Here is a 26,898-nt window from a genome sequence, read left to right as displayed (position 1 = left end):
ATATGGCTCTACCGGTGCGGCTGGGTATGTGTGCAGTTCTCCTCTGCCTGCCGGGATAAACTAATGTTATCATACTTAATATCGAGTTCTCTGCTGACCGTCTCCCAGGCAAAACCGCTCCCCGATTGATACAGGATGTCTTGTGCTATGATCCGGCGAGCCCCTCGCGCCCGAAATTCAACCCTTTGAAAGACCTGCCGGCTATATTCTACGACGAGGCTACATACGTTGACCAGGCTGACCCGGACGGCTGTCCCCATCGCTACATCACAAAGCCTCATCAGTCGGTGCTCCCTTCAACGGAGAAGCAGCGTGTTCCAGGCGCCAGATACAAGGTCTCGTCGATATGTCAGAAGTGCCGGCTCCATCTCGAGCTGGGGATAGTGTTCAAGAACCAGCTTGCCTGCGGTACAGGCAGCTTGCACCACCTGACTTACTCGCACAAGGAGTCGACCGACAGGCTCAGGAACTCCTTCCAGACAAAGGGCCAGCCGCTGGAGGTATATGTCTATACCTGTGCGCACACCGGATGCTCAGCCTCAGTCCATCTAAAGCTGTCGGCTCCCCTTCTTACCCCGGACTGGGTGGATCTCCTGACCAACGAAGACACCCTGAAACAGCGTGTAGATGACGCCTTGGCTCTGGAGCCGGAGCGGTTGGAAGGCATAGGTCGACCGCTGCCATTGACCGTCCTCACCCACCTGAAAACGTACATTGACAATGCATTGCATGATGAACAACGGAATCGGTCTATTAACCTTGCAAACAAGAAGTTCACCGTGTGCTTTGGCTCAGGCGGAGAGCCCTGCAAGCCGTTGTTTGAATATCTAGGCTTCAAGCTAGCTGTGAGCTTTTCCCCTCCTCTCCATTCCTGCCGTGTGAACATCTGGTTCCTGACACCTGTTCTAGGAGGACCGCTGGGACCCGCCTAAGCCAAATACAAAAGCGCTGAAGCCATACACGGATCCAGTGAACATATTCCTCGACAATATCTCATATGAACTGCTGGCCCTCATAAGCCAGCGGCCACAGCATGAGATAGAGGGCCAGGGAACAAGCCTTGTTTTCACACCGTCGTTGAGCCAGTTCCATCAGCTACTTGGATCGGAAGACTGTCAGTACACCAGCCCTCTCCAAACCTCCCAAATGTGTTGACTAACACTCTTTGTAGATGCAAAAACCCGTGCTAATCCCCAGACTCGCCAAACAAAGGCTCCGTACGTCATTAACCTGGCCGAAACATACCCCTGGCCGCGTATATGACACTACTCTAACCAGCATATTAGATATTACGAGCATCTAGGCACGCTAGGCGACATGTCTAACGAACTGATAATCGAGGCATACCGCCGACAAGTCAAGCTTGCACCTGCTCGAGGTAGCTACTACCTCCGATGCTTACGGTCAATCGGCCACTGGCGAGATCCCGTTGATGGCAAGCCAATACAGAATTTCGTTGAGTACGAATACGAAACTGGCAAATACGCTGATGATGATCTACCTGATTCTTATCGGTATTTCAATTTCGATTATTTCAAGGAGCGCCTTATAACAGATGATGCTATCATTGGTTCATTTTATGCTCGGCTTGAAGATACGCAGAACGATATGGAATTACGAAAACATCTCTGGAGGATAGGCGACCATCGCAAGAGTGAAAAGATAAAGGCTGTTGCGGAAGAGAGTATGTTTGCTTCTTTTTTATACCTCCTTTGATCCAGTGGGTATGGCTAACCAGTATACCAGGAGTGTCTACTGCAGAGCAGGCAGAGGTGTTCCTTGGTGTTCATCCAGATACACCAGATGATTTTATAATTTCTATGTATGCTGCCAAGGTATAATTCCTCCATAGCCTTTAAATTTCGTAGACTTGGATTTTTACTAACCATCTTTCAAAATATTACAGATTAGCGATAACCCCGGGACCAAAGATCTAGCCAAGCGGGCTGTTCGCCTAATTGCAGACTCTCGAAAATCTGAAGCTCTACAGCACTTTGTAAAAACAGGGGAAACGGGCACTACTCAAATGGATATTGGTGATGCATTCCGACTACTGCAGATCCCAGATCGATCAGTGGATGATGCCGCGATATTAGCTGCGTTCTCAGTCTGTTGCTCAGAGGCCCCTGAGCAGGTGGAAACGTACCGACAAGCGCTCGGCGTTATTGCAGAAGAGAGTGGGAGCGCGATGATCCGCAGTGTACTTGCAGACGACAATTCCCAGGTGAGCCGTGCATTGCTCGACTGGCCTGTTGGACTTCGAAATATCGGAAACACCTGCTACTTAAATAGCTTGCTGCAGTTTTATTTTACTATACAGCCATTTCGAAATATGGTTCTAGACCTTGAACGATACAAGACAGAATTGGACGATAACGCGATTCATAACAAAAAGGTCGGATCTCGAAAGGTATCCCTCTTGGAAATACAGCGTTCACAGAAATGTAAGTCGCTTAGCCTGTGCATTGTTTGTTTGGGCTGGCTAACAACACGTTACTGCAGTTCTCGGCCAGCTAAAAACCCTCTTCAATGACATGATTACGTCTCCCAATTCATTTGTAACGCCAACCCAAGAGCTTGCTAGATTGACTTTGCTCAGTTCCACAAGTGAGGCAGCAATTAGACGCAAATCCCTTTCAACGCACAGAGTTTCAGAGCTGGGAGATATCAACGGCATGCCTATAATGGGGCCTGTTGGCCCACCTACTCCTATACCCGAAGAGCAGGCAGTCAAGGCCGTCGAAAACGCGCCAGACAAGGCAGAACCGGTTAAAGACGACGCTGGCGTCATCGCTCCCACTGGTACACCTAACGAGCATGTCTCGGATGCTTCCCCAGAAACAAATATCATCCCCAGTATAGAGGCAGACGGCGCGACCGATACCCCCGCTGGAGATAACAATACATCTGAAAAGCCCGCGCCAGAAATAATTGCAGCACCAAATAGGGCCCCGCCAGTTCCGCCGCGACCAGCCCCTCGCGTTGATAATGAACAGCTAATTCGAGAAGAAGTGGAACTTGGTGCGCAGCAGGATGTCACGGAGGTGATTAACAATGTTCTCTTCCAGGCACAGTGTGCAATCAAGCCAACCAAGATCGACGCGGACGGGAACCAAATTGATCTAATCATGGAGTAAGCATTAGCCAACACAATAGATATAAGAGAGAGAACGCTAACCTTTTACAGTCTCTTCTACGGTCAAACCAAGTCCTATATAACAGCAATGAACGGGATTCGTTCCAAAAATGAGCTCTGGTCAGATATCAAAGTTGATGTTGCCACCGGTTCAAGAGATATCTATGCTGCCATTGATGGGGCATTTGACAGACAAAACGTGCATGTGGAAGGGGCAGATGCGGAGCAGTACGGCGCTATCAGCAAGATTCCACCAGTACTCCAAGTCCAGGTGCAGCGTGTTCAGTTCGATCAGGTGAAAAAATCGTCATTCAAGTCTACTCATCATCTAGATTTGAAGGAAACTATATACATGGATCGATATATGGACGTCCCAGAGCATGATAGCATGGGGTTGTATAAACGTCGCCGAGAAAAGTGGGCTTGGAAAGAAGAACTCAACGGATTGAGAGCTCGACGGGCAGAGCTTCTAAACAACGATGTACCACTCCCTTCACTGAAGGTAAACCTCCATTCCATTGTTTACGTAGGCTAACTTCCTTCTTTTAGAAATGGGCATCTCTCCCAGACGTTTTTAAAGATGCACGAGACAAAATCCAGGATTTGCGATCGATGGGGGATGACCCTGAGATCGCAGACGAGGCAATAGAAATCGACGAACAAGTGACGACGCAACTCTCAAATCTAGAAACAATGACGAGAGGGGAGCTCGCACGTAAGTGACAGTTTTTATTTCTTTCTCGGTTTCAGTTTTAGATTATGGCTAACTCGGGCTATAGGCATCGACTCCCGAGCGGAACAACTCACCCAATTAATAGATAACCAATTCTCTGACATGCAATCCCTTCCGTACCATCTCTACGCAGTGTTCATCCACCACGGATCTGTCGAATTCGGACATTACTACATTTATATATTCGATTTCGAGAAGCAGATATGGCGCAAGTACAACGACACCGAAGTAACGGAAGTGCACAGCACGGCCGAAATTTTCAGCGACCGCAATTTGCAGAACCCGCCTACCCCTTACTTCCTCGTGTACCTGAACGACCGGCTCAAGGAACGCCTGGCGAAACCCGTGTGCCGTCACGTCGAGGAGACGCCAGCCCCGACAGCAGCCCCAGTGACCGACAATACAAAGCCAAGCCATTCCCACGGTCACGGCGACAGTGGTAAGGGGGATAGCAATGATGCCGACACAGAGATGACCGATCTGCCTCCTGGGTATGACGAGGCACAGAGGACAGCCCCAGGTAGGGAGAGCTCATATCCAATCCAGGAGAGAAGCTCCCGTCGGCCAAACAGCCCCCATGCTCGAGGAGACTGGGAAAAGGACTATGCTGACGAGCCTCGTGTGGCATGGTAGTCGAGACGCCAGTGACCACTATGACGAAGAAAACATCGCCATCCCCTGACCGCAAACGATTAAAACGAAAAGACACTGAGAGAGGCGAATTAGCAACCGGAAGTACTGGGCCGATGAACTGAACCACTCTCTATCCCAACCGCGAGTCCAAACAACGTAGTATTACTGCCGCCCGCATATCCATACCTCACATCTACCACACCCAACACCTAAAAAGTCTCTTAATGCCTCTTATCTACTGCGTACCCAGCACTGAGTATGGATATCCCATCCGCATCCACTGCTCCGTCTCACGGGTTACTTTTTTTAATGAACGTCTAGACTTTGTGCTTCACGGTATTTGCTCTTGCTTGCATAGTGACTTGGCGCATGTATGTACTTGTCGTGGGAGCAGGACAAGGCAGATAAACAGAAATGCATAAACGGCCCAGCCATGCTATCTCTACCCAGTTCTTCGTCTTCTCGTAGTCTCCTCAGTCTCCTCCATGCTCCCTCAGCCCAGATGGCGATGGGCCAAGTCTGTTCTTATATTGCCGTTTTGGGAGTGAGGAGTGAAGGCGGCAAGAAGCGGCAGTTTAACACCCGGAGTCATGTGATCATGGCTAGTCACGGGTTTACTTATGCTGATATAAGCAATATTGTCTCCGCTTTTTAAGTTTGCCGAGGTAAAAAGTCACGTGTATCCAAAGGCCGAAAAGGGAAAGGAAGACGAAGAACGCAGGAAGAAGTAGATATATATATATATATCTAGAGAGAGAGATAGAGATAGAGAGAGACATCGGTTCTCAGGTTGCCTCGTCCTACGGCGTTATACACGGCCATCCAGTTTGGCCACTTCGGCGCTCGCCTGCGTCTGATTGCAACTTCGGCTCGGCCGGCCGATGCTTGAACTACGGAAATACCCGCACCCCTCCCTTGTCCTGGCCTGCCTCCAGTACATATTCCCCGAGCTTCACGCGAGCAACACCTTGAAGACAGCTGGCAGTTGAGAGAAAGGGGACGGAAAAACAATTCCATCTACTCCATCTACTCGTTCAAGTCGTTGTCTTGCTGAATACAGGTCATAATGCCGTTCCACGCAGTAAAGACGTGTCTCCGCACCGCGGGGAGGTTCTCGACGAACCCAGCATCGGTACGAGCAAAACTCCAGAAGTTGATGCTGATAAAGGACGTATCTTTGCTAACTTTGGTCATTCGGTATAGAGCCAGCAGTTCCTTGTTCGTGCCTTTTCGAGTACGGTTGCTCGATATGAGATCAACAAGGTCTACCCCTCCGCTAAGGAGGCGATCAAGGACATGAAATCCAACTCGACAGTGTTGGCTGGTGGATTCGGCCTCTGTGGTGTTCCCGGCACCTTGATTGATGAGATACACGCTACACCCTCCATCACTGGCCTGACTGCCGTCAGTAACAATGCCGGTATCGACGGGGCCGGATTGGGCCTTCTGCTCGCCAGCGGACAGATCAAGAAAATGATCGCAAGTTACGTGGGAGAAAACAAGGCCCTCGAGACAAAGTACCTCTCTGGGGAGATCGAACTGGAATTGACTCCACAGGGCACACTTGCTGAACGTTGTCGCTCTGGCGGTGCCGGTATTCCTGCTTTCTACACCCCGGCCGCCTTTGGAACCGTCGTCCAGACTGGTGAATTGGCCGTGAAGAACAACCCGGATGGAACCGTTGCTACATATGGAACCGCCAGAGATGTCAAGGTCTTCGATGGGAAAAGCTACGTTATGGAAGAGGCCATCAAGGGAGACTATGCCTTGGTCAAGGCCTGGAAGGCAGACAAGCTTGGAAACTGCCAGTTCCGATACTCTGCGGCTAACTTCAACGGTGCCATGGGCCGCAATGCAAAGGTCACCATCGTCGAGGCCGAGCATATCGTCGAGGTCGGGGACATTGACCCTGCTGCCGTCCACCTTCCCGGCATCTATGTCAAGCGTGTCATCCAGAGCACGGCAGAGAAGAAGATCGAGAGGCTTACCTTCGCCAAAGAGAATGACGGAAACGACACCGCTGCTCTCGGAAAGGGCGAGACCGCAAACAAGAGAGAGCGCATCGTCCGCCGTGCTGCCAAGGAGTTTAAGAACGGAATGTATGCAAACTTGGGTATTGGAATGCCCATGTTGGCCCCCAGCTTCGTTGACCCATCCGTGGAAGTGCAGCTACAATCCGAGAACGGCATTCTCGGCCTCGGACCCTATCCCAAGGAGGGAGAGCAGGATGCTGACTTGATCAACGCCGGCAAGGAGACCGTGACTCTGCTACCAGGTGCTTCTATCTTCGGTAGCGAAGAGTCGTTTGGAATGATTCGCGCCGGACGTATTGACTTGACCATCCTTGGTGCCATGCAAGTCAGCGCCAAGGGAGATTTGGCAAACTGTAAGCTATTCATTTTTCCTTGTTACCCTGTACGTACTGCGTTCCTATGAATATATTCTAACGCATGAAACAGGGATGCTTCCAGGTAAGGTCAAGGGCTTCGGCGGAGCCATGGACCTCGTCTCCAACCCCACCGCCACCAAAGTAGTCGTCACAATGGAACACACCGACAAGAAGGGAAACCCCAAGATCCTGAAACAGTGCGAGTTCCCTCTCACAGGGCGAGCGTGTGTGAGCCGAATCATCACCGAACTCTGCGTCTTTGACGTTGACTTTACCAACGGCCTTACTCTGATCGAGTTGGCCGACGGTGTCACCGTTGATGAAGTCCGCTCGAAAACCGAAGCCCCATTCAAGGTGGCTGACGATATCAAGCCGATGTTGTAAGTGGAAGCGACGTTGTATATACCAGGAATTTTTTTTTCATGTATTTTTTCTATATTTCCTTTCCCGTGGGCATATTTTTGGGATGTACGTGACGTTTTTGGGGGCATACTAAATAAATACCGCACATGTCTATTATATTCGTCAATAAATCTTGTCAATTGAGATGTCTTTAGACGTGAGTGTACATTTAAAATAGCCCTTGCTCCAAACCCGGTTTTATACAGCTCCCTATCCTTCCATGAAATATTTATACACAGGACAAAGGCCATCCGTAGACAGCCACGCCCACGATTAAGGCCCAACGGCGCCACCTCGTCTCCATCCTATTTCATCCTCAAGACTCCGCTAAACTTCTTCTTCAGCCTCTCGAATGGCGATCGGTGTGCGGCCTCTCCAAACTCCTTCAACAGCCGGTCATAGTAATCTGGCTGACTGGTAGGGTGCCGCAGGTTTTGTCTGAGCGGGTACTTCGTCTGATACCTGTTTTCCAGCAGCGAATATAGCACGTTTATATTATTTTGTGACAGGAGTGGCGGTTCTAATGAACCCGAGCTCTGCGGCTGCTGCTGTGGTTTGGACTGCGAGAAGATCGATGTGAGACGGGAGACGAAGGAGGAGTCGGCTGAGGATTGCGAGCTAGGAGGTGAAAGACGCGACTGGAGGTATGTCTGAACCGAGACCGACTCTGGTCGAACGGGATCCTTGGGCCATCTGGATATCAAGCGCTGGATGTGTTTTATGGCATCGGAGCGGGGGAGCTGCAAGTAGCGTTAGCTTCTGTCTGGCCAATATCTCAAAACTGGCATCCTGACCTTTGCTGACATGGTGAGGATCTTCTCTCAGATGATATTGATATATATTGTATGATGTAGATATGTAGATATTGTGTAGAAATGTAGACATGAGTTGCATCTTAGCCTACACGTGACTGTCTTACATAACCAGGTTTCGCCTTTCTTGCTCGCAGGAAACATCGAAGTCGCAGGCTTCAAGTCTACGGAGAACATCTTCCTGGATAGACGCCTGGGTCGACGGGCCTCTCTTGTTTTGCTGTTGCTGCTGCCATAGATCTGCCTGCCCCTGTTAACCAGCCGGAGACTCGATACCCCCTCCAGACCCGGCCCTGGACGCTGGAGTGATCCCGTTACACTATGACTTCACATCGCTACGAGCCGGTAAGTCTGGCATCATGCTCCCTACAACACCCTGTCCGTGGCCGTCTGGCTGCTTGGATGTGCGACTGACAGATGCGTCTGCTCTCTAGGTCAACACTCGCAACGAAGATGACTCTGTAGAATCTCAGCCTGTTCAGCCTATCCCATCATCCCCTCCTCCCTCCTTCCACTCGCGCACCCCATCCCCTACTTCACGCCGCCTCCTATCTCAAGACCCTCTACACTCCGACGCCGACCGGACGCTCGCAGATGCCTTTGGTGATGACGATGGCCAGAGTGACGATGAGGAGGGGGTCGACGACAGGCAGCGTCTCATGAGGGGGAGTCCTGCCAACACCACACCGGACCACGGCTCGCCAGAGAGACAGACCAGGGGCGATATACACGCAAGGCCGAATGCGTCTGCGTCCGAGCCATCACGGATAATACGCGGTGCGAACGACGGTGTCTTTGCGAACCTGTCGGCCAAGCCAGAACGAGGAGGAGAGAAGGTCGACGATTTACCACCGGTATGTCTGGGTCTTGGTTATAAAGTGTGCATAACTAACCTGTATCTACAGACATACGAACAGGCAGCCGCAGATGCCGCTCCTCCATACTGGGAGACGACCATCGTTGCTCCCGGCATGTCGTCAGATGAAGTCTACGTTGAAGGCCTTCCCGTCGGCTCAGTCTTCTCCTTCGTCTGGAACGGCATGATCTCGACCTCGTTTCAACTCGTTGGATTTCTCCTCACCTACCTCCTACACACATCCCACGCTGCCAAAAACGGGAGTAGAGCTGGCCTTGGCCTCACCATGGTGCAATACGGCTTCTACATGAGAAACAACAACGACTACAACCCACCCGATCCCGACTCCGGCGACAGCGGATACGTCAACCCTCCCGATCCAAACAGCCACGACTTCAACCCCAACGCCGTCGAAAGTTCGTCCGGCCAAACCGGCACTGCACCGCTGCAAGGTCTCACAACAAGCGACTGGCTGTCGTATATGCTGATGGTCATCGGTTGGTTTATTCTGATCCGCGCAATCAGCGACTACCTACGAGCGCGACGACACGAGCAGCTAGTACTCCAGAGCCCCAACCGTGGTCTTCCCGTCCCCATCATTGCGGAAAACGAACGGTCGGAGACTGCCGTATAAACGTCCCGCCTGGCGTCGTGGACTTTTCTTTTCTTTCCTTCACCAGCAAATTTATACGATTGGGAGTTGCTACGACAGGCGGAGCGCGGACAAACCAGGCCATTTCTCTCTGTTTGAATCACTTTGTTTTCTTCTTTCTTTCTTGATGGGGAGTTTTTGGGGAAGGCTGGCGTAATGTTCATGTTCATTTCAACCGACCACCGGCTCTTGTCATATTATATATCATTTGATTTCCTTGGTTTCTTGCTGCCTGCTACTGTTTCAGACGCACTCTCCCCTGCTCTCTCCTATGTTAATACCAAAGTGCAAGCACAGATGTATCCTTTTGTCATATAATCCAACCTCTATTTATCTTCTACCTCTGCATGCGCCGGACTGACGTGTCCAACTTGAATGCAAAAGCAAGCCTGATCCCTGATCCTGTCCCCCGGGCTTGTATAATCGCACATACATCATCGGGAGGCGCAGTCAAGGTACCAGAATATCCACTGTGGCTTTCGCGGCGAACATGGAAAGTCTGCAGCGTGCTATTTATACAGATCGAGAAAACACGTCTGGCATCTCCGTCTTTTCTCCCTCTTGAAGTGAATAGAACACTGTTGGCTGTCTTATTCGTTGGCTCTGTATCTACTCAGGTGTACGCCCGTGGTGATGTAAATATATATAGCAAACTCGCGGCTGAGTCTAGACAGAAAAAGCAATAAATATCTGCACGTCACCCTTTCTTTTCTTCCTCTTCTTTTTATATTTATTCGTTTCGTGCGGCTGTACTGCGTAGTTTGTAGTTGGGTTGATACATCTCGAAACTCCGCGAGATAGCCAGTTTGCCTTATCACGAACCCCCTCCAGCTCCAGCTCTAGCAGCATCAACTTCAACTTCAAGTTCACACCTCGTTTGCCTGGACCAGATACTCGCCAGGGTACGACCGATGGAGAGCCCACCCGTTGAGGCTCGCTCTCTACGGTCCATCGTCAACCTCGCATCGAACCCGCCAGCGTATCCTCGGAATCCTACCCAGACACCGTTGGAGCCGCTCGTTCTGTATATTGTCCGCGTGCCTGGTAGTAAAGGTGTGTACGAGATCAGATGAAAAGCAACTTGCCAGTGATCCCTAACCTAACATATCTCGAGTACAGACGTATTCCTCTCGCCGCTCAAACCTCCTACAAAGTCCAGTCTCTCACCCGAATCGCTCAATGCGTCGCTATATTTCCTGCATGTGGCCGGACCCAGGGACGACGAGATCCTGGAATCCATCGAACAGGAGCGCCATACCCATGTTAAGAAACCAATACGGCAAACGAGTAAATTTGCAATCTTGAATCGCACTCGCAGGAAACCGGTGCCGGGGATAGATACTCAGGCTGCCCGTTCGGACAATGAAGCTTCCCCTCCGCTGCCACCCCGACCCCAGAAGATAGACCGAGATGCAGAAGCTAGGTTTGTAACGGAACCAGAGGATGTCAGCATAACTGGACATGAACATAGTCCGGTCTCGAGATCACCAGATGCGTGGGAGCCGCAACCTCCAGCACTTCCACCTCGACCACTTTTTGACCAGTCTGCCGAGCAGTCAGTCGATACGCGGCGATGGAGCGCCCAGCCGTCTACGCCAATACCCAGTTTAGAACCTCCTTCGCAGGACTGGCAGAGCCAGAGCTCTGGAACCGTGGTGCGGGCTAGCTGGGACGGTGGACGGCCGTTATTTCAACCGGATCCCTTAAGATCTCATAGTCCTCTAGGGTCTCTACATCCTCTAGATGACGAGGGACCCAAGCCACCGTTGCCATTACGGCCAAAGCGAAGGCCTGATCGGCCGCGAGACGTCGTTCAGGCACCACCTTTCCATTTAACGCTCATCCGGCGCGATCCAACTCACAGCAGCCAGTGGAATGTGGGCACAATTGATAATATGGGCAGCTCGCCCTCAGAGGGGAGGCCGGATGGATCGATAAAGGTGGAAATCACAACACCAGGCTACCAGAAATTCGCGGTTGATACTTCCCGTATGTCATTCGAGAGTCTCGGGATTAAACTCCCTGCTGCTATGCGCAGTTCGACCAATACACAGCCTCCATTATCTGGTGTCCCAGCAATGTCTGGAGAAACCTCAGCCGGTGAATCTGCAGAAACGTCAGATTCAGGACCAGAAGCAGGGCCGGTTAAGTTCACCCGTATCCTCAAGCTCTCCCAACCCCCACAGACATCTCACCATCGGCATCAAGCCTCCCACAGCGAGATATTCAATTTTAGCCCCCCGAAAGCCAGCAAATACCCCCGTGGGCCAAGTGCACATTACAATTTCACCTCCATCTGGAATGGCCAGTGCACATTTACAACGGCCGCCAACGGCAGGACCCTACGGTGCAAACATACCATCCCAGGGCCATCAGGAACTGCAGCGTCGGCGACGTCCACTACAACAGTCGCTGAGATACGATTCAACCTGCCAACGTTACTGCCAAGGCCATCCAGCTCCAGCGACCCAAATAGCAGCCCAACGAAGAGTTCCTGGTTTGGGGAGTTAGACCTAAGCCTTGCCCGTGAAAGGGCGGGCGGGGGACTACGCGGCAACAGCGCAAAGCTGGGGAAGTTGATTATTGAAGATGAGGGCCTGAAAATGCTGGATTTGGTCGTTGCCAGTTGTATGGGCGTGTTTTGGAAGTATTATGATCATATGTAAACGGCGGTTTTTTCTCTCTCTCTTTGCTTCTGGGTAGTCCTTTTCCCTTCATCGTGTATCTTGACATAGCGTGGAATAGTTCAATGTTCATACCATTCTCCTAATTATCTCTCAAGCCAGTGACACGATAGCCTAACTTCTACCAACTGTTTCACCTAGATACCTCTCCTAATCATGGGATATATTTTAACATGCGTTAGATGTAGCGATTTGACATATATAGAGCTCATGTGAGGGATTCAATTGATAGCAAGCAGTGGAAAGGGGAAGTGACATATAAGCTGGTTGTGTGCCTGTGTGATGGGATAATATTCCTTGTACTCCGTCTCTCCATCGTAAAAAGGAGACGGGGCATTGGACAACTGAAATCGTGCATTAATATAGCCAAAACCATCTTCAAGTCTCACATTGACCGAATATAGGGCGTTCAGCCTACGTGTTGTAACAGCAAGGGCAGAAGGCCGCGGTGGTGCAACCCATCGCAGCCCCTGAGGAACACGTTTCACCGCAGGACATCGGCCACAGAGCGAGCAGGCCAGGTATGACAGCTCAATGCCTCGAAGAATCGGTGTCCTACGTATGTATATATGCAGTGCAGGAAGGGGTTGCACGTCTCGACAGCTCTTCGACGGTTACATCGGCCTCAGAGAGATATCTACTCCGTACACACTCAGACGGCGAAGGGGAGCCCGGAAACAGGTTTTATATACACTTTATCGACCCTCTCGATACCATTATTTAACAGTTATTTCTTCCTTCTGCTCAGCGTTCCCGTATCACAGCCCATATTCACTTTCACCAAGCTCTCGCCGAGTAAATAGAATGAGGATCAGCAGAGCCTAAAAATCTGATACACGAAGCGATGGGCAGCATTGGGCGAGCGCCTGTAATATGATACGTAACGACTCGGCTATGGAGGCTGCCTTTGCTTTTTCCCCCGTCACTTATCTCGATTCTCATTCCTCAGATGCCGAGGGTGCTGGTGTCAAGTGATTATACGGAGCAAGATGGATGTCATATTCCGCAAGAAAAAAGTGGACATGTGAAGCGCTACGAGTGTGATCTCCATGCTCTGATCGTCGGGGGGAATACCTGAAGGCTGCCCAATCGACGTATGCGGTGGGGGTCACTCTGTAGAATCATACGAAAGAAAGCGGACTTGGATAGAGGTAGAGATGGTTTAGAGATATATATGTACTAGAGAGTTGTATTGCCGAGGAGCCTGGAAACAGAAACAAAAAGCCTGTCGTTGAAGATTGCAAGAAGACGTCAACTTGATAAAAGAAATGTATAATATATCGGAAGCCGGAGGTGAAAATAATACATAATAACGCCCAGATGCACATACACAGTAAAAGAGACAGAGAGAAAGAAAATACACTCAGGTCAGATGAACATTCTGGTATATGGCAGGCCAAGGAAGATATGGATCATAGCACACGTCCCATGAATATAAGTAGGGGGAAAAAAAAGGAAAACTTGGGGAGTCGCGAAGGATGGCTGTTGGCCAGTCATGTCGTTTGGAATGGAGAAATTTGTATTCACCCAAACGTCTGTTATTTCCTCCATACTCGCGGCTGTGAAGAGTAAGTGAGTGGATACAAGAGAGATATCAACAACTCCCCGAAAAGATCGTGCGAAGGTGGTATAACGCCGAGGAAACACAAGGGTGAGGTAGTTTTGGGTCGTAAGTTCAAGTCAATGGCTGAAGTACAAGGCGAGGGGTCGATGGGACTGAGATATAAGTGACGGTAGGGGGCGGAATATACATGGCGTTAATATCTGAAGCGGAAGTATCGACAAGCTGCGATGAATTAAGTGGGAGCTTCCCCCACGAAGAAGAGGGAGCACAAAGAGTAATATGAATGTATATCAATTGGGTATATTTAATAATGTCCATCAGGATTGGTGACCTAAGACAATGTATGTGTTAGTTTTGCAAGTACTGCGAAAACTGGCAGACATTTATATTGCCTCAGAACATACCTTCAAAACTCGTCGCGAGAAATCTTGGTCATCGGCGATACTGCCGTTGCTCTGGCGCCGCTGCGATGTCATGCTCGGGTCCAGCCTCGAATCCGCTGAGGTTTGGCTATAGGATGGCTTCCCTCCAGCAACGAAGTTGTTGATCGTTGCATTGCGGCGGTATTCGTCAACAACCTGCTGTCGTTTCTTGTATTTAAGGAAGAAAAAGATACCGCCGATGATAGCACCCAGAGCGACAACACCGACAACTACACCGGCAGCAATTCCGGCCTTGTTAGGGCCTGAACTGCCTGGTTTGCCGCCAGTAGGTGTGACGATAATGGTTTGTCCTTGGGTTATGGTTGCTTGAGGTGAATGGGTTGATGTTGCATCACCGTCATCAGCGCTGCCCTCCGTTGCCGGGTCGTCGACAAGGCCAGTCAGATAGACCGCATAGCTGTTCTTTCCTCCGCCTAAGAACGAGTAATCACTTAGTTATGCTGTCGGTTAATATAAACGAAATGGGTACTGAAGGGGGAAACAAACATCGATCTGCCCCGAATCCTGGACAGTTGACCAACACACACGTCTTATCCGTCGATGCAGCCTTTTTGTCCGCTGGCGGATATTTATCGCCGCAGGAGCAGCGGTCTGTATCGTGAAGCGCAAATACTGCGCTCTGTGACTTTTTGCAAAGGTCTCGACAGTAACCCGTACTTTGGTACTTCGTGCTTCCCGCATCTTTCAGCATTCCGGGGTCTTTGTAGCATCCCTGCAAGCTTTCATCGAGCGCTGCTACTTGAACGCAGGAGAAAGTGGCACTGAGGAGGACGGCCATGGCCATTGCGGCCTTCGACATGTATAACTTCATATTTACAGTGTAGCGAGAACGGGAGGAAAGCGAGGCTGGTTGGTGCCGAAACGGATCAGTGCACCTCTAGTAAGATGGTCGAATCGGGATGTCGACTTGAGCAAAGGGTAGGCCGATATATCGAGGATGGATGTCGATGGGTTGATGTTTATGTTCTGCTCGAAAACATCTCCTTCATTCGCCCTCCTGAGAATTTCGGTTTCGTGGACCCACCGACAAGTCGGCACAGTGTGGTTCGAATATATATATATGTATATATACGTCGTTTGTGATGACGGCTGTAGCCCAGTATTAATACCGTCGAATATATCGGTGCTTCGTTCGGAGATGGATGTGGGAGTGTGTTGGTAAATGCGGGTAGAGAGGGGATAGGAGGCGAGTTGGACGAACCTCAAAACACGTAGCCGAAAAACGATTGACCAAATGACGTTGAAAGGATAGGACGGAGTAACTGGAAAGGAAATCCAAACATGCAAAGGGTCTCTGAAAGAGGGTGGTTGGAGCAGACGATCTCACCGGCAGCCGCTCGACGAGATGAATGACCTAAAAAAGAGTGTGGAGGGAAAAGACAGTAGAAAAAGCGAGATGCAGAGAAGACGGAGTTGGAAGAGCGATGGAAAGGAGAGGAGAAGCCGCCGCTGGGCAAAAAGTGCGTGTCTAGGCAAAGACTTGCCGTATCCCTGCCGTTTATGAACAAGCATGTCCAGGTAATTATGGAGAACTGGAACCGTCGATATATACGGGCTCGGTACCTGCTTGGGCGACTAGAGAAAAGGGGTGTCGACATCGGGGGCATCAGGATGCAGGCTCAGGATGCAGTGCAACCCAATCAGCGGCGCCTGCGACCTCTGCCGCTCGTTAAAGCGCTGCCAACAGCAGTTCTAGTGGTACCATGGGAATACGCTCTGACCCCGAAATTGGTTTCTGGGCTCAGGAACACCCGCCGATGCACCCTGGCCCTGAACCGGTACACTCTGTAACCTGTAACATCTAGTGTGCTTCAGGGGCGGGATGTAATCCGTGGCGGTGCAGCCAGGTGGCCGTCCAAGCAGCGTGAAAAAGATCCCCGTAGAATGCTGGCGTGCATGTTGTATAATGATGACGGTGGGCTTTGATCATCCATACTCCGTATACTCCGTCCACCTCTGTAGATTTCCTCGGTCGTTGTCCATGATATGCAGCTTGCCGTATATCCTCGGAGTTCTTCCAGCGTATCGTCCAGTCGGGATCACACAGCAGCGGCAAGCCCATCCCTGCGTGCATTTGCATTTGACTCCGCGTCGTTGTGCAGCGCATATATAAATGCAAGTCCTCGTAAGCACAAATGCGAGAACGTCGGGTCTTTGCTCTCCCTCTGTCTCTCCCTCTCACGCGCTGTCTTTTCTTTCTGCGCCGTAGCTTCTCGCCACTGAGGCCGGAGGTTTTGCTCTCCACCTCCCACAGTATCGTTTAACTCTTCTCTGAACGTTCTTGTGCTCTTGTGCTGTATTTTATGGCTGACTTGGCACTACTAAACTGGTCCCAAGTGGCTCCCAACTTTCCCTGTCGATAGTAATCGTAACGCATTTTGCTTGCCCATCAAGTAAGACACTAAGGCTTCGTGGAGCCCTGCTATCGTGTGATTAGCCCTCACGCCGGCTCTACCAGGGGTTGTCGGCCTCTAGCGCCAGAGATATTCGTCACCCATGTGTATTTCCGTTACAGAGGGGGCCGATTAAGTCATCGCCCAGCATAGACATAAGTATATATGCACTGCGCTCTGCGTGCTCGATTGCCGTAACTGGAACACCAGGCTTGATGCATCATGTTTCTTTGACGCGGACTGGGCGGATGGAAGGCTTGGGTGATTCAAGTGTATGGATGTACGTGGCTCGTCAGGCGAAGATGCAGTGGCATTTTTTTTTTTAGCAAACATCATCAACAAAGAGATGCCCAACACACGCCACGCACGCTCGTTGACAGGTGAGGTGTTTTGAGTACGCTTGACTTGCAAAGCGGCCAGCCGACGGATGACGAGGCGGAGAATTATTCTTAGGTCCTTGGGATACGGATACGCACCACCTGCTAGGGCGCTTTAGAACGAAGCTGGTCCCGCGAAAGGCCGGCCTGCAGATTCAGCTTCAGCTTCTTCTTCAGCTTCGGCTTTCCGTGCACCGGAATTAATATAAATGAGCCTGAAGAGAGGCTCCTTTAATCTCCCTCGGTCCGTCCATTTCCATGACATAGATCGGGGGCAATCCTGGCCGGCGTCGTGGCCCTAGACGGTTCAGCCACAGATGACATGATACGTCGATTCATCCTTCTCTATATCAGAAAGTCGATATTGCTGAAGACTTCGTTATCTCGTCATAGTGGGTGACGCGTGATTCTCTGTATTATCTGTAACCGCCTTGGCTCATCGACCCCCTCCTTCTGGGGTAGGAATGTGCGTACAGAGTCACTCCGTATGGATCAGGATGGCAATTTATCAGACGAAAATGTTGGGCCAAAATTGTCATCGGTTGATCATTCGATCCTTTGAAACCTATTGGACGTTCTTTCCTGGGATATAAGCCATATCCTGTAGCAACGGGTATTGCTCGCATGGATTAAAGCTCCCAGCCTCAAGGTCAAGAATGTTTCTCCATGTTCACATTTTCCTAACTGTGACCAGAAATCTAACCCTTCCTAGCTTGTACATGTAACCAAAGAACAAAATCTCAAAAAAAAAAAAGGACATAAAAGTGCGCTCGCAATTCATCAGACAGCTGAACTATTTTGCTTTCATTTCTTTCCTTGCTCTTTAAAGCAACCACACCAGCCAACAACCAAAAATGACCAATGACTGACAGCTATCATATCTTCGGGATATGTAGAGACCTGCTTACCATAAGACAGCCACTGACCAGAAACATGCCAACGACAGGGTGGAATTCAAATACGGTACCCGGAAACATCACTCCGAGCGGAATATCTTCCAAGATCCAACCCTGGGATAACCAATACGCCATTATTCCAACAATCACCAATGTCGTGGGGATGGGGGTGCCTTCAAAGTATTTCGACTTCCCAGTCTTATCTTTAGGGAGCGTGGCGACGGTGACGTTAAATCGAGCCAACCTGGTAAGGCCGCAGAGAACAAAGATGGTGAGTAGGACGTGGTCAGCGGGCGATCTGATACCAATGGCGAATGCTGCTGCTGCTGGGGAGACTCCGAATGAGACCTATGTTCCCGTTAGATGCTGTGGGGTATATATACACGGCTGGCTGATGGGGTTTTTATATCAACAGAATATTTCGATTTCGTACCAGATCTGCCAGGGAATCGAGTTCCTGGCCCATCAAGGAGGACTTCTGTCGCCATCTAGCAACCTTCCCATCCATGAAGTCGAAGAAGAGTCCAAATGGGATAAAGCCGAGTGCCATCCAGATGTTTCCATGCTGGTGCGATTCCCCAAGACAGTACCGCATTGACGAAAATATCGACATGACTAGAGCGCCCATGGTGTCAGATAAATGATTAAAAATATATATCCGCATCCTATCGAGGATTAAGATCTACGACTGCTGCAGGGTACTTGCCTCCACAGAATCCTGAGAAAAAAAACCCCACGGTTAGCAATTAGCTCATACAACCAGCATTCATGATAGAGCAAAGGCTTATGGACTCACCATTTAGCTCGGTAATGAAATCGGCAAGGTGCAACGCTCTATCACCATAGAATCCTCTAGTCAGAGAAAAACATGTCCTCCTTAATGGTATCACTATAAACATCCAGAACCGTTCGCCCACCTGATCAAGCTGAAATGGCCCGTATCCGCAGATAGAAGAATCTTCTGTTTATCCTGGCCTGCAATAGATAGAGATAAGACAGTCAGAAGGGCATTCCATCTAGCTAGTTCGCACTTTGAAGGCCATACCAGCATCCTTGGGGGTCTCTGAGCTCTCTGGACTGTTGGCTCCCGTTGCCGTGGGACTGCGTCGCGACATGGCTCGTTCGTTGCTGGTCGCTCGATCGATAGAAAAACGAAGTAACGGTTCGATGGCTAAGGGTAAGAATAGTTGACGGATAGCTATGCGCGCTCGAGAGAGAGAGAGAGAGAGAGAGAGAGAGAGAGAGAGAGAGAGAGAGTCGGGAGATGGGCGAAATGGGAGTTGTTTTGATGCTGTTTCTTGGTGGTTCAAATCTGATGTGGGCGGGATCGAGGACGTCATACACTAAACAAGCAGGGTAAGAATGCTTCCTGCGACTAGGAAGCTGGCCTGCAAGAACCATTGGCCACCAAGCTTCCAAGCCGCTGTCATGCCATTTATATTTAAGCAGAGCAAGCAGTTAATATACACCGCTTGTTAAAGGAGAGCAAAAAGTAATGTGAATTGGCTCTATGTTACAATCAATACATCGGAACAGGAACCAGCAACTCTTTTTTGTGTCGATAGATAGAAAAGATCGTAAAAAAACTCCCATCCGGAATGCTCCTAAACGCCAGCGAGAAAAAAAGTCGACTGAATTCGATCCTTTTAACCTCGTCCACGGAACCCTCCTCGAGAGAAACCTCCTCGGGAGCCTCCACGGGGCGCAAAGCCGCCGCTGCCACCTCGTCCACCACCGCGCATTCCACTGCCACCCCGGGAGGAGAAACCTCCTCGTCCCCGGGGAGCACCTCGTCCGCCGCCGCGCATCGGGCCCCCTCGCCCTGCGCCTCCGATCTTCTTTGGCTTTGGCGCACCCGGTGGTGGTTTGGGCTTTGGAAGGAACCTAGAGTGGCATGTAAGCCTGTGTGATCATGGTGTCGAATATTTTGGGCGCATACTTCTCCAATGGTAGTAGCTTGTCTCCTCCAATATAGAATTTGTCACCCGTTTTGAAGGATGTAGGGACAATTCCTTCCTGAGGCTTGATCGTAAAGTAGACCTGATTGATTGGCCCGAGAACTTCATCGACTTTCCCAACAGGTGTCTATCCACTCTGTTAGTATTAGAGAACGAAGAAGCTATCCGGTATCGTACCTTGTTTTCCAAATATATCGGCGCGTTGAAGTATGGGATTTTTGGGTTGATCGACTCGCAGACCATCTCGCCCTCGCAAGAATGCATAAAGGAACCCATTTCTATCGCGAGCAAAGCCACCGTTAGTAAATTGTACCGCAGCTCTCCGAATGGCATCGTCAAGTACCTAATACTGTAGCGGGCGGGCCGAATGACTGTTGCATCCCTCCGCGACCTAGTAGTATATCCAGACACGGTCAGTTATCCCAGCTATGCCAGTTGATAATTCGTCCTGTGGCACAACTCACCACCACGAGCTCCGAACCCTCCACGATTGGCGCCTGTGCCACGGCCTCTGGAACCCCCGCGAAACGACATGGCGCAATTTCTTTCTAGCACGTTGGACTGGCGACGTTTGAGGCTTGCGTAGGACCCGGCTTGAAATTTTTCGAGATAGAAGCAAAAGTCTCGGCTAAGTTAGTGAACAAATTTCATATCACGTGATACACCCGTACTCTTTTGATAGCGGGAGTCACAGAAAGCAGCGCGAGGGGAAGAAACAACACCAACCTCGAGGATTGACCGCTGCAGCTCCGGCCAGGACCTGTTGACAGCGCCAGCATGGGTGAGACCGCCGCGCCAGAGAGCTCTGCAGCCAAAGAAACCACCCTCCCCGACCGTACGGCCATGGACGCCGCCAACCCCCCCTCGAAAGCTGCCCCGCCGAAAGCGGGCAAGGCGAAGCCCAAACCCGCGGACGAGAAACCGCTCCCGGACTTTATTGTTGAGAGGAACGAGCTGTTCGACCAGCTGTTTAAGCAGCAGGTGGAGGATCTGAGGAACAAGCCGCGGTTTGACATCACGGTGACCCTGGAGGTTGGAGACGGGGCGCCGTCGACCGTGATCGCGAAGGCATGGCAGTCTACGCCAGGCTCGTTCTTGAAGGATATACCAAAGGAAATCAGCTCCAGCGTCGTCATTGCTAAGCTCGACGGAAAGGAGCTCTGGGACTTGGATCGTCCGCTCGAGAGGGACTGCCGCATCCGCTACCTCCCCTTTGACTCCACCGAGGGCAGAGAGGTGTTCTGGCATTCCAGCGCCCATACGCTCGGAGAAGCTGCCGAATGCCAGTACGGGTGTCTCCTATCACACGGCCCTCCGACTGCCCATGGTTTCTTCTACGATATGGCAATTCCTGAGGGGTAAGTAGAGCCCCCTTTATCGCTGCCTTTTCCGGGGCGAAAGATAAAAGGGGACTAATGGTTGATTCTTATAGTGGCGTCGTCACCCAGTCGGATTGGCCATCTTTGGATGCGAAAACTGCAAGGATTTTCAAGGAGAAACAGTCCTTCGATCGGTTGGAGGTCTCCAAGGAGAATTTGAAGAAAATGTTTGGATATAGTAAATATAAGCTACACTATATTGATAATCTTGTCGAGGGAGAGAGCAGCACTGTCTATCGATGCGGAACCCTCGTGGACCTGTGCCGTGGACCTCATATCCAGAACACAGGCAAAATTAAGGCAATGAAGATCATGCAGGTGAGCATCCCAGAGTTATCTATACCTATCAGTATCCCAAGCTCTTTCTAATATCATGCAGAATTCCTCCGCATATTTCCTGGGTGACCAGACCAACGATTCTCTGCAGAGGATACGCGGTGTTGCGTTCCCAGACAAGAAATTGCTAGCAGAGCATCTCAAGTTCATGGAGGAGGCAGAGAAACGCAACCACCAGAAGATTGGCAAAGAGCAAGAGCTGTTCTTTTTTGACGAAGTTTCCCCCGGGTGCCCCTTTTTACTTCCCAACGGAACCAAAATTTTCAATGCTCTACAAAAACTACTCCGCACAGAGTATCGAAAGCGAGGCTACCAAGAAGTGCAGTCCCCCAACATGTACGACGTCGGTATATGGCGCCAGTCAGGTCATTGGGCTCATTATAAGGATGATATGTTTAAGCTTGCCGTGGAAAAACGCGACTGGGCGCTCAAACCAATGAACTGTCCTGGTCATTGTATTATGTTCGGCCACAGGGAGCGAAGTTACCGAGAGCTACCTCTGCGAATGGCGGATTTTGGTGTCCTTCACAGAAACGAGGCATCCGGTGCTCTACACGGACTGACCAGAGTCCGAAAGTTCCAGCAGGATGACACCCATATTTTCTGCACTGACAACCAGGTACGGTATCAAAAAACCCCCCATTACAGATACTGGAACTAACCCATCTTCACTAGATTATGGAAGAGATTGAGGGCCTCTTTGACTTCCTCCGTTCGATCTATGGTCTGTTTGGATTCAGTTTTAAACTGAAGCTCTCTACCCGACCAGAGAAATACCTTGGAAAGCTGGAGACCTGGGACTTTGCTGAGGCGCAATTACGAGAGGCCCTCACCAAATTCAAGGGTGCAGACTGGGATATCGATGAAGGAGATGGTGCCTTCTACGGACCAAAGATTGACATCACTATTTCTGACGCCCTGAAGCGAGAATATCAGTGTGCCACCATCCAGCTCGACTACCAACTGCCCCTGAACTTTAAACTCGAATACATGACTGGAGAGACTGCTCCCAAGTCCGCTGCTCCGGCCGCTGCTCCGGCCGAAACCCAACCTGAGGCCCAACCTGAGGGCGATTCAAAGCCAACTCAACCAGCAAGCGCCGACTCCGCCCCCGGCCCAGGAAGAGCTAGGCCTGTTGTTATTCATAGGGCTATTATTGGCAGTTTCGAACGATTCTTCGGAATTTTGATTGAACATTTCGGCGGCAAGTGGCCGTTCTGGCTCAGTCCTCGACAGATCTTAATCATCCCTGTCATGACTAGCGCTCACGACTACGTTGAAGAGCTCCAAGAGATTCTTCGAGGCGATAAGTTGAACGTGGACATCGATCTTAGTGGAAACACGATGCAGAAGAAGATCCGAAGCGGTCAATTGGCCCAATACAATTTCATCTTCGGTAAGCTCTCGCCTGCTATATTCCTCCTTTAATCATATGCGTTCACTCATGCTGACTGTCCTTCTAGTGGTTGGTGCCCAAGAGAAGGAATCACGCTCTGTCAACATCCGTAACCGTGATGACCCCAGCTCGCAGACGAAAGGTAGTCTTGTACCGCTGGAGGAAGCTAGAACTAAGCTACGCGCTCTTCGAAAGGAACGCCGCCTGGAGAATTCGCTCTAAGCTGACTCTGCCTTCTTTACTCGGCACGTCTTGTTGGCGCTAGTCCTTGCTCAGCCGTTGCCATCATTTCGCTCAGCTACCAGTAGAAAAGCCAAACGAAAGAGCTAATCAAAGATTATTGAGATCAAAGAGATATTGCAAGCTTCATTAATATTATATTTAAAACGTTTTCCTGCCTTGTTTTAATGACTGCTTATTATTTGGTTGGCATATAACATTGTGGGGGCCGTATCTTCCTGCAGACCAGGGAAATTAGCGGCTGCTTGCTCACCTCACTAGAGGTCCTTGAAGCAACAAACGACATATATACTTAGCCCAAACGACCAAACACGGTAATAGCGGATGCTATCACAGGCTCCTGCACCCCTTACATCTCTTTGGTGAGCCTGACAACCACCTAAGGCCTGAGGTTTGCTGTGCGCTGGCTTGACACCTAATGGGATTGGGCCTTCTAGTCGAACAAACCGCCGGTTACTATAAGTAATTACTCCTCTATTTAGTATATTATAGGTGGTTAAAGATAGATAGTTATTAATATAAAGATTTTTATTAGTGGTCATTATTGGGTGGTGGCGGTCATCGAGTGATGAGGTACTTTCATAATATATATAGATAACACGAGCAAAAACTTCTTGCCCTACGCTCGCGGAGAAACTTCCGTCATGGCATGTTTTCACACTGGCACCTTGACCCTCTTCGAATTAGGCGATATATCAGCCAGCACCGTCTCGGTCCTTCGCTTCAGGGACTTGATAACTTTAACCCGTCCAAAGTCAATAACCATCACTCCCTGAATCTCTTCGTTCCAGAGTATATTCCGGTCCTCAAAATCAAGATGTACAACTTTGTAGGAAAGTAATTCCATTTGTGCCTGCTTTATGCGGCCAGATAAGTCCTGCTTTTCGATCGGAGGCAGTGTTTCAGATAGACACTCACCACCCCAGGCCATCAATGATAGTTGGACGATGGTACGGTGGAGGAGGAAATATTTGGATTTAGTAAAGTGGACGTCTCCAAGGAAAACTGGAATAGTGGTTCCCTGAAGTGGTGCTAGAAGGCCGTATATGCAAGCTTCATGCTCGCTCTTGTAGCTTGTTCCCTTACCAATACATGTGTAGCCGTATCCTTTCAGAGTGAGGGCGAAGATTGAGCCATGTATTCCTTCCTTCTTAAGGTAGCGGCAACTATCTGGGTCGTCGTTTATTTGATTTTCAAAGAGGGTGAGTGCCTCAGGCAATAATAGCGAGTGGAAGCTTCCCTTGGAATTATATTTATGTAGCTTGATATTTGGACATTTGGGATCGAGAGGTAAGCGAGAAACAAGTCCACCGAGACATCTCTGTGTACAGTAGGGACGGTTCTGCGAGCCAGTCGGTTGTCCTGAACCTGACGGCTGGGAATTCATTGTTGATGTCCGCTGCCGCTTTCTGCGCTCGATAGCCTGTAGTGGAGAAGACGGAGGCTCCCTACCATCAGCTTCGTCATCGCTTGGCGGTGGCCTCGGACCTGTGTAAACAATATTATGTGTATCTGCATCGAAAGTGGGACGCGCTCTGCGATTCCGAAGCAGGTAGGGCGAGCGGCTATTAATAGGATACCTTGGGGCTCTGTACGCAGGGCAAGGACGAATCTTGCGTTCAGTCACAGGGATATCCTGCAATATTTTGTCAAAATTCACCTCCCATTTGTTCAGTTTTGATTGTGCGGAATTCCGCCAGGCCTGATTTCTCCTCGGTGACCCAAGTGCTAAAAGTGTTAAGCCTAGATAACAACCAACAGCAGTATAGGGGAAGCGGAAACCATTCTGGTCATCTACCGGCTCGGCGTCTTTGCTAGGCTCAAGGATGCTATACTGCAGAGTTTCCGGATTATCAATCGGCACCCTTAACATCACCTTGATTCGTCCGTTGGTGAGACAGCTGTACTCGAGTCCCTGTCTAATCATATAATCGAATGTCTGAGTCAAAGCTGCGCAAGTAAGCCTTTCAGCGTTGTACTGCGCATTTCCATCTTTATCATCTTTATCAGGTAGTATAGCACGCTGAACAACTTCCTCGTACATATTCATCTGGTAAAGACCGCTGTGGATAAAGTCATCGGTAAGTTTATGTGCAGCCTTGTATTCTGTCACATATATAAGGTTTCGCTCGCCGTTGACTTGATGAAATATGCAATTCTGATCCGGCTTAACGGTTCGAATGACAGGCGCCTCATCATCCCCTGGTGCCTCTGTGGTGGAATTCAGGTGATTTTCAAATACAATACCATCCGCAAGGGAAAATCTTTCTCTCGCTGCTGGTATCGCGGCTAATGCCTGGAAGGTATCGTATATGGGGTTTTCTACCTCCTGGAACTGATGACGCTGTAAATCACCCTCACTTCCTAGCGGGTGACGACATGCAGCACGTCCCTGGTGTTCCAAAACTTGTCTAGGCGGGAAAACACGTAGTTCTGGTTCATTATAAGGGTGGAAGAATTGATAGGCCTCGTCGAAAAGGGATTGTTGAGCAGAATGAAAATCCCAAGGTTCGAGAAAATTTGGACAATAACGGCCGGCCGGGGCGGTTATGGATCCTTTCGTGGTAAGGGCACGGTCCGTTTGTACCGTAATCGGCACTGAGGTATATATATGGCAGGCAATCAAAAACTCTTCGAACGATGTAGGTCGATTTAGCTCTTCTGCTTCATCGGCGCGCTTCCTCTCTTCATTAGCGCGTTTTCTCTCTTCATCGGCGCGTTTTCTCTCTTCATCGGCACGCTTTGCCTGAGCACCCAACAGATTTATAAGCTCATCCTTGCTTAGAGAATTAATGTCCATTTTCAACGCCCCAATTAAGAAAGGACACGGAGCAAGGCAGAGAGTATGGTAGAGTCAGTGGATCAAGGAGGTTTGCGTCAGTGATGATGAATATATTGTCAGATCCTGCCTGTGGCACGACTCGTTCCCATATTACCAATGGCACCCATTGGACACTAGGCCTTTTTGTTCCTTGTGGTCCAACATATATCGAAGGTTGTTGCTGTAACAACATAAAATATCGGTGTTTGGTTGGTTCCCAAACTGGCGACGCGCCGCATCACGTGATATGTCTTCCTTCTGTGAGTACTTTCCTCGAACTGAAGCTCTACGGAGACGGGCAATAGAGCTGTCAAATTACGTATACGGAGTATCAACTACTCTCTATAAAATGACCACCTCCTTCATATAGCCGTTCCCTCAGAACCTAAAGTTTCTTTCTATAGACTCTGCACTGAAATCTCTGTTGGCCAGTTTAACACCAAGCTTAGGCAGTTAAAGCCCAACGATTATCCAATATTAGGCAGCCTTATTTCGTGTAGCGGAGACGTGCTGAACCAGTCTATTTCACCCCTGCGTGCGCTCGGATACATGCGAACAAAGACGGTGAGAAGCGTGGAAGAGCCGATAGCTGGCTCACGATGAGTCAGGTCCTCGAGATTTATGATGCATTGATGGAAGTAGGATTGAGAAAGCCACCAGTATGACGTGTCTATGCATATAACTGCGCCCCATTCCATCACCAGCCAAATATGGGCAATGCACAGGCAGACTCCTTACCAACAGTCTGCATCAACAGAATTGAGTCTTGTCATGTTGTCCTGTCCGCACGCCCTTTGG

At 50.0% G+C, this 26,898-nt stretch overlaps 9 protein-coding genes across 9 annotated transcripts; 5 read left to right on the top strand and 4 right to left on the bottom strand.

Annotated features, from left to right (window-relative positions):
• Positions 1-2: 2 nt before the first annotated feature.
• Positions 3-4,502, top strand: GIQ15_00014 (ubiquitin-specific protease; the record flags this gene model as incomplete). Its single annotated transcript, XM_033547431.1, has 11 exons — positions 3-24; positions 109-845; positions 910-1,114; positions 1,172-1,217; positions 1,287-1,684; positions 1,747-1,835; positions 1,907-2,444; positions 2,503-3,133; positions 3,188-3,638; positions 3,686-3,851; positions 3,916-4,502. 11 exons carry the CDS (start codon positions 3-5, stop codon positions 4,500-4,502), a joined length of 3,870 nt encoding a protein of 1,289 aa, XP_033408382.1.
• A 1,066-nt stretch (positions 4,503-5,568) lies between these two features.
• GIQ15_00013 (succinyl-CoA:3-ketoacid-coenzyme A transferase subunit A) lies at positions 5,569-7,275 on the top strand (the record flags this gene model as incomplete). The annotated part of the gene is made up of 3 exons (XM_033547430.1): positions 5,569-5,634; positions 5,706-6,888; positions 6,962-7,275. The coding sequence occupies 3 exons, from the start codon at positions 5,569-5,571 to the stop codon at positions 7,273-7,275; spliced, it is 1,563 nt and encodes a 520-aa protein (XP_033408381.1).
• A 1,151-nt stretch (positions 7,276-8,426) lies between these two features.
• On the top strand, positions 8,427-9,595 carry GIQ15_00012 (uncharacterized protein; the record flags this gene model as incomplete). The annotated part of the gene is made up of 3 exons (XM_033547429.1): positions 8,427-8,450; positions 8,540-8,959; positions 9,011-9,595. 3 exons carry the CDS (start codon positions 8,427-8,429, stop codon positions 9,593-9,595), a joined length of 1,029 nt encoding a protein of 342 aa, XP_033408380.1.
• A 929-nt stretch (positions 9,596-10,524) lies between these two features.
• Positions 10,525-12,279, top strand: GIQ15_00011 (uncharacterized protein; the record flags this gene model as incomplete). Its single annotated transcript, XM_033547428.1, has 3 exons — positions 10,525-10,670; positions 10,728-11,036; positions 11,085-12,279. The coding sequence occupies 3 exons, from the start codon at positions 10,525-10,527 to the stop codon at positions 12,277-12,279; spliced, it is 1,650 nt and encodes a 549-aa protein (XP_033408379.1).
• A 1,886-nt stretch (positions 12,280-14,165) lies between these two features.
• Positions 14,166-15,115, bottom strand: GIQ15_00010 (uncharacterized protein; the record flags this gene model as incomplete). The annotated part of the gene is made up of 3 exons (XM_033547427.1): positions 14,166-14,192; positions 14,266-14,717; positions 14,830-15,115. The coding sequence occupies 3 exons, from the start codon at positions 15,113-15,115 to the stop codon at positions 14,166-14,168; spliced, it is 765 nt and encodes a 254-aa protein (XP_033408378.1).
• Positions 15,116-17,189: 2,074 nt separating this feature from the next.
• On the bottom strand, positions 17,190-19,085 carry GIQ15_00009 (CDP-diacylglycerol--serine O-phosphatidyltransferase; the record flags this gene model as incomplete). Its single annotated transcript, XM_033547426.1, has 6 exons — positions 17,190-17,372; positions 17,983-18,318; positions 18,404-18,585; positions 18,767-18,822; positions 18,888-18,945; positions 19,016-19,085. The coding sequence occupies 6 exons, from the start codon at positions 19,083-19,085 to the stop codon at positions 17,190-17,192; spliced, it is 885 nt and encodes a 294-aa protein (XP_033408377.1).
• A 531-nt stretch (positions 19,086-19,616) lies between these two features.
• Positions 19,617-20,204, bottom strand: GIQ15_00008 (uncharacterized protein; the record flags this gene model as incomplete). The annotated part of the gene is made up of 3 exons (XM_033547425.1): positions 19,617-19,854; positions 19,910-20,055; positions 20,106-20,204. The coding sequence occupies 3 exons, from the start codon at positions 20,202-20,204 to the stop codon at positions 19,617-19,619; spliced, it is 483 nt and encodes a 160-aa protein (XP_033408376.1).
• A 501-nt stretch (positions 20,205-20,705) lies between these two features.
• On the top strand, positions 20,706-23,261 carry GIQ15_00007 (threonyl-tRNA synthetase; the record flags this gene model as incomplete). Its single annotated transcript, XM_033547424.1, has 5 exons — positions 20,706-21,286; positions 21,361-21,625; positions 21,687-22,262; positions 22,319-23,039; positions 23,107-23,261. 5 exons carry the CDS (start codon positions 20,706-20,708, stop codon positions 23,259-23,261), a joined length of 2,298 nt encoding a protein of 765 aa, XP_033408375.1.
• Positions 23,262-23,934: 673 nt separating this feature from the next.
• Positions 23,935-26,079, bottom strand: GIQ15_00006 (uncharacterized protein; the record flags this gene model as incomplete). The annotated part of the gene is made up of 1 exon (XM_033547423.1): positions 23,935-26,079. One exon carries the CDS (start codon positions 26,077-26,079, stop codon positions 23,935-23,937), a length of 2,145 nt encoding a protein of 714 aa, XP_033408374.1.
• Positions 26,080-26,898: the final 819 nt, after the last annotated feature.

This window comes from Arthroderma uncinatum (genome assembly GCF_011692745.1).
Source record: "Arthroderma uncinatum strain CBS 119779 chromosome Unknown scaffold1, whole genome shotgun sequence".
Taxonomy (NCBI): domain Eukaryota; kingdom Fungi; phylum Ascomycota; class Eurotiomycetes; order Onygenales; family Arthrodermataceae; genus Arthroderma; species Arthroderma uncinatum.
This window is presented reverse-complemented; position numbering and strand designations above follow the sequence as displayed.